The sequence below is a fragment of the Enhydra lutris genome, unplaced genomic scaffold (genome assembly GCF_002288905.1).
Source record: "Enhydra lutris kenyoni isolate GAN:26980312 unplaced genomic scaffold, ASM228890v2 scaffoldscaffold10, whole genome shotgun sequence".
Classification (NCBI taxonomy): domain Eukaryota; kingdom Metazoa; phylum Chordata; class Mammalia; order Carnivora; family Mustelidae; genus Enhydra; species Enhydra lutris.
Genome location: NW_019154094.1, coordinates 7640977 through 7646976, shown reverse-complemented (window position 1 = coordinate 7646976; position 6000 = coordinate 7640977). Strand labels below are relative to the sequence as shown.

Here is a 6000-nt window from a genome sequence, read left to right as displayed (position 1 = left end):
TCACAAGCTCGGGAGTCTACAGTCTTTGGTTCATACTCTTATGGCACTTACCTACTACACACTGCTTGACCCTGGGGTTATTTGTGGAGGATCTCTTCCCCCATTAGATTGAAGTCACACACTGTGACTTATTTTTGAGGGCAGTAACTGCTAGACCAGCTGCCCGGTCTCTTCCTTGCTCCGGGCTTACTTCCCACTCCATGAGGAGGGCTGTGCTTTTTGTATGTAGGGTCGAGTGGAAAACATACAGTTTCAGGACACTGCATATTGTTCCTGCAACAAATGAAGCAGCAGCTTGGGCACCTGATGTGGAGAACACACCTGAACCTCCTTCCCCTGTTGCTATCGCCACTCAGCGGCTGCTTGTCTCCCTGACAAGGCAAGTAGCTAGCTCAGTGTGGAGGGTTTGGGGAATTCAGTCGTGGGCTACGATTCTGGCGTCTATACTGTTTGAGAGGAGTGTTAATGACTAGATCACATCTTCGAGTCCCGGTCCCACGGCGGTGGTGCACCCAGCAGCCCCCCAAATCCCTGTGGGGCCTCCAGGGCAGGCACCCCGATTCCACGTTTGGGCGGCTAACGACTGGCCTAAGGTCTCCAGCTCAAAGCAAGAAGAGCTAGTTCCATGGCTTCTCGTACCTGGCCTGGGTTTATCTAAGAGCAGGCTAACACCGCGGGCCCGGACGGCGTGCCCGAAGGGCCGAGGGGCCTGTGGTGAAGCGCTTAGAGAGATGGCCGGGCTAGACGGGGAAAGGGAGGCAAAACAACCACCCCGCGGCTCCGCCCACAAGGCGGGAGGAATGGGCGGCTAATTTGCCAGCGCCCACCTCCTCTTCCGGTCCTCTCCTGGCTTGGTCGCGCACCCGTGGGAGAAGGGCGGTGCATGCGAGGCGGGCGGGCGGGCGTTCCAGGCCGCGGCGCTAGGTGGGGCTAGGGCGCGCGCGCGCGTGCGTGCTTGCGTGCGTGCGTGGGCGCGGCCCACAGCACGCTGTGCGCGAGGCGGATGTCCGGGCCGGCTGGGCCGGGGCCGCGGACGAGATGGCGGAAGGTGGAGGCTGTCGTGAGCGACCGGATGCGGAGACCCAGAAATCCGAGCTCGGGGCCTTGATGAGGACCACACTCCAACGAGGGGCGCAGTGGTGAGCACCGGACCCGCGTTTCCGTTGCCCAGGCTCAGGGGCAGGGACTCTGGCCCTCAGACCGGACCCCTCTTTTCCCGCTTGGGTAGGGGCCGGGCGGGGGCGGTGTTAGTGACCCTGAGAGGGTGTCCTGAACCCTGCCTCTCAGGAGAATCTCCTAGGGGAAAGTGTGAGGGTTGTTTTGGCCCATTCGGAGCCCCAGAGGGCGGACCCGATGGGGGCAAGGGTTGCAGGAAGGGGAGAAGGGGAGTGCTTAAGGGGACCTTCTGGATGGGAAGAGCCCTTTGCCTCCGAGGACTCGTTGTGTGACCTTGAGCGAAGGCGACCACACCTCCCAGACCCCCGTGCCTTACTGTTAAAGCCAGGGTAGCAGTATTTGGCACCCCCACCTTATGGGTTCAGGAGAAGAGATACTTTTGTAACTTGTAAACTGCCCAACAGATGTCAAGGTCAGAAGTTGGACAAATGTTTGAGAACTCCAGGTTATTTTGGTAGCAAATGTCAAAAATAATTGTGGCAGCAGCATTTTAGAGCGGGAGAGGAGGATAGCTTAGCTCCTAGATGAAAAGATTAAAAGTACAAGGTTTAGAAAAGCAAGTCTGAGACATGAGGTTTCTTAATTGTTTAGTAGAAGAGACAATACTTCTACTAGTGAAGATGTTCCTGGGTGATATTATCATGTGAGAGTAGAAAGCTAGGGCTTGGCTTTGCATCCAATATGATTGAACATCCATCTTTTAAGAAATGATGGTGGTGTTGATAATGCCACTTATGGTAACAGAGGAATTGACCAGGGAAGGGAAACATTGGGATTAGGAGGAATTCAGATAGGGCTGTACAGCTGGCCAAGCTGTGAGAGGCAGGGCAAGCAGAAGTTATCCTGCATAGGGGTGATATATGAAGAATATTCAGAGGAACCAGAGGAAGTTTGAGATAGACTAAGATCACACACTAAAAGTGTTTGGAGGATATTGTTCAAGGGGTTTGGAGGGAAAAGAGCCTTTTAAAGGTTTGGATGTACTTATGGATCCTGTGGCCTCTGGGAAGCTGCCTGATTGCTGAGGTTTATTTTTTTATAAAAACTTAAAGGACTTGGGGTGCTTGGGTGGCTCAGTTGGTTAAGCATCTGCCTTCAGCTCAGGTGATGATCCCAGGGCCCTGGGATGGAGGCCCGAGTGGGGCTCCCTGCTCAGCGGGCAGACTGCTTCTCCTCTCTTCCTGTGCCTCTCCCCCTGCTTGTGCTCGCTCATTCTGCCTCTCCTACACTCTCTCAAATGAGTAGATAGATAAAATATTTTTTAAAAAAATTACTTAAAGGACTCACCAATATAAATGTTATGCTTTTTTCCCCCAGAGAGATTTACTACTTCTTAGTTGTAAAACAGCATAGTGATTCTTTTATTTTTTCATTTTTTTCATAGGGATACTTTAAAAATATAACCAGATCAGGAATAACTAGAGACTATTATATTTGTATAGTACCATACCTAGACACTATTATATGTGTGTGTACCTTTTTTTTTTTTAAGTACACATTTTTTATAATGTCTTCTTTGGTACTCAAAGAAAACTTGAATTGTATGGTGTTTTCATCCCATTTTCAGAGAGAGAATTAGTTTAATGCTTTTCATGTTGAGCAGTATAACCAAACTTTCTGTTCTGGACAAGGACCTCTATAAAGATCGTTATGAAATTAATGACTTGCTCATTGGCAAACAAGATTTTAGCCATAGGAGGACTTCACTTAAATAAGCATTTTGAAGCCAGTCATTTCCTTTTATTCATTCATTCCTTTTCAAAAAAAATTATTTATTTATTTATTTTATTTTATTTATTTATTTGACAGCGAGCGATCACAAGTAGGCGTGGGGAGGGGGGGGGGGGTAGGCCCCCTGCTGAGCAGAGAGCCCCATGTGGGGCTGGATCCCAGGACCCTGGGATCATGACCTGAGCCAAAGGCAGTGGCTTAACCCACTGAGCCACCAAGGTGCCCCCTTATTATTTTTTTTTTATTAAGTAGGTTCCATGCCAGAGGAGAGCCCAACACTGGGCTTAAACTCACAACCTTAAAGTCGGGACCTGAGCTGAGGCCAAGAGTCAGATGCTTAACTGAGCCACCCAGGCACCCCTTGTTCTTTCTTTCTTTCTTTTTTTTTAATTTAAAGATTTTATTTATTGAGAGAGAGAGAGGGTAAGAATGCGTGAGTGGGGGGAGAGACAGAAGGAGAGAGAGAGAGAAAATCTCAAGCGGACTCCACGCTGAATGAGGAGCCCGACATGGGGCTTGGTCTCATGACCATGAGATCATGACCTGAGCTGAAATCAAGAGCTGGACACCCAACCAACTGCGCTACCCAGACTCCTGTCTTAGTTGTTGTTGTTGTTGTTTAATAAAAATATTTATTTATTTTTAAGTAAGCTCCGTGCCCAACATGGGACTTGAACTCAATGACCCCGAGATCAAGAGTTGTACATACACTCCACTGGCTGAGTCAGCCAAGCACCTATATTCATTCTTTCAACATTTCACTTAATGGACTCTTGTCCTGGGCCAGGCTCTTTGTGCCATCTGAGGCCTAGCCCTGCTCTTGTTCTTGCAATATGTTTCTGAATGGGAAATGTGTGTTCCCTGGGTGGAAAGATCATTAAAAAAATTAAAGGAGCAACTGCAAAAACTTATAACCTCAGTTTTTCTGGTATAGTAAATTTTTATCTGTCTCTAGGTATCTTATTGACAGCCGGTGGTTCAAGCAGTGGAAGAAGTATGTGGGTTTTGACAGCTGGGATATGTACAATGTGGGTGAACACAATCTATTTCCTGGCCCAATAGATAACTCCGGACTCTTTTCAGGTATAGTATCCTGTTGCTTTTCTAACTGAAATACCCACCTAGGCAGTGACCTGAGGTCACCTTTATCAGTAACATGGATGTTGTGAACCTGACTTTCCTGTTGTGATGGATAGAAACAAGTGTCTTTGATTAGCATCTGTACCAGAAGTCTTTGTAAGACCCTCTGAGAAGAATGAAGCTACTTTTTTCCTAAACTAACTGCTTCACACACGAGCGTGCTTCTCGTATTTTTCTTTTTGGGGATTAGTTTTTTTTAGAGCTGTCAGATTTTAGATTAGCATGTGGAATGGAAAGAAATAGGTTATCATTTTAAAAACTGCATCTGGAGTCTGAAATTTGGGTACCAGAATTTTCTGTGTTACCTTTGCAGTGGAACAATTTGCAGACCTGTCTACATTCATCTAGCATTCCTATGATGATTGTCATAGGAATGTGTGAGGAGAGGTGGAAAGTAGAGTTATTATCACGGTCAGCTCCCATTGGAAGAAGTGATTGAAAAAATGATGCATGACATACCAGAGCTGGGCTTGTACCTGTAGATGCATAGATAAGACAGTTGACCTTTCCCAGGCTGTGTTCTGCTTAGCTTCAGACTCCCATGCAAGCAGAATGAGAGTGATCTGTTGATTGTGTTCAAAATCAGAGCAGTAGGAAGGCAGACACGTATGAGGTTTGATCCAAGTACTTAACATTAACCTGGGTGTTTTTAAAAAATGGGCAGTGCTTCAGGTGAGACTTGTTTTAGGAGAGGTCAGGTGACATCATAATTCATTGCTTTGTTTCCTGATGTAGGTCAGATGGTGGCATCACACCATGAAGTTGGCGTAAGGGAGCACAACAGCGTGTTTGCACTTTTCCTCCCCCTGCACCCCCCCTTCTTTTAAAGGAATCTCTAACCCCAGTGTGGGGCTCGAACTCATGACATCGAGATCAGGGGTTATATGCTTTACTGACTGAGCCAGCCAGGTGCCTCTCTTTTTTTTTTTTTTTTAAATAGATTTATTAATGCTTATAAGAATACTAATGATAAGGGCTAGAGGAGCTTTGTGAAATCATTTGGATGACCTTCAGCTAAGGGAAAGCATTTCTTCCATGGTCCCCCAATTTAATGTCATCTGCCTTTTCCTTGAAACATTTGCTTTGTGCTTAGAGGTAAGAAGTACTTTCTGTTCAGAACCTGCTTAGAACATTGACAGTACAGGAATGACCTGTCTCTGGTGAATCACCCCCTTAGTTCCCAGGCTTTCAGTCACCTTTCAGTCCCAAGCCAGCTACCTTTCACATAGGAATGTGGAATTGGCTAGATAGGGCTCTTGGAAGTGTGGGAAGGATGGGGTCTAGCCTGTCCTTCCTTACGTTGTCTGCAGAGCACCCCTTTTCTGCTTCCCACCTCTGCCTCTACTGTATATCAAATGAAATCCTTGTGCTTAGGCCAAGCTGTGCTCTCATTTTCCCCGTTTATTCTCCTCTGTGAAAGAAATTTGCAGAGACTAAATCCTCATTCCCAAACCTCTGTGTGATTTTGAGCATGATGCCTTTAGACTGGTCCTGTTTCAAGTGAAAGTCGTGAACTGCATTGGAAATTCCAATCATATTCCCTGCATTTGCACTGAGCGTGTAAGCTTGATGTGTGCAAAAATCATCACGGATCCTTAGAGGGGGAAATGGCCTGTGGAAATGATGTACTTGGGGTTGGTGATGCTGAAAGCTGTTGTTCTTTTACCACATTTAGAGATTTCTGGCTGCTGCTTGGCACAGTGTGTGTAGCCAGATCTGCATAGTGCTTAGTGTTAGAAACGAAGAAGCATATATCCGCAAGAAAGACAAGAAGTGAATAACTTCAATGACTTTTAATTTATAAATCAGAGAAAAGTTGAATTTATGAATCAGAAGTTTAATTTAGAAATCGTCAGAAAAGTGTCAGTTTCAGGGGGAAGCTTTTGTCTCAAGCAGACTGATACCAGCGGATCATCCTTCTGTTCCTCAGCAGAAAAGGCCTGCGCTGTTAGT

General features: G+C 46.6%; 1 protein-coding gene across 4 annotated transcripts in view; it reads left to right on the top strand.

Annotated features, from left to right (window-relative positions):
* Nucleotides 1–1004: 1004 nt before the first annotated feature.
* Nucleotides 1005–6000, top strand: part of LOC111143891 (ubiquitin specific peptidase 4) — a 51561-nt gene continuing 46565 nt past the window's right edge. For all 4 annotated transcript variants that reach the window (XM_022497936.1, XM_022497935.1, XM_022497934.1 and 1 more), the window contains exons 1-2: nt 1005–1139; nt 3863–3990. In XM_022497936.1, the coding sequence (XP_022353644.1) occupies nt 1039–1139; nt 3863–3990 (229 nt within the window). In that variant the 5' untranslated portion in view covers nt 1005–1038. The remainder of the gene's footprint in view (nt 1140–3862; nt 3991–6000) is intronic.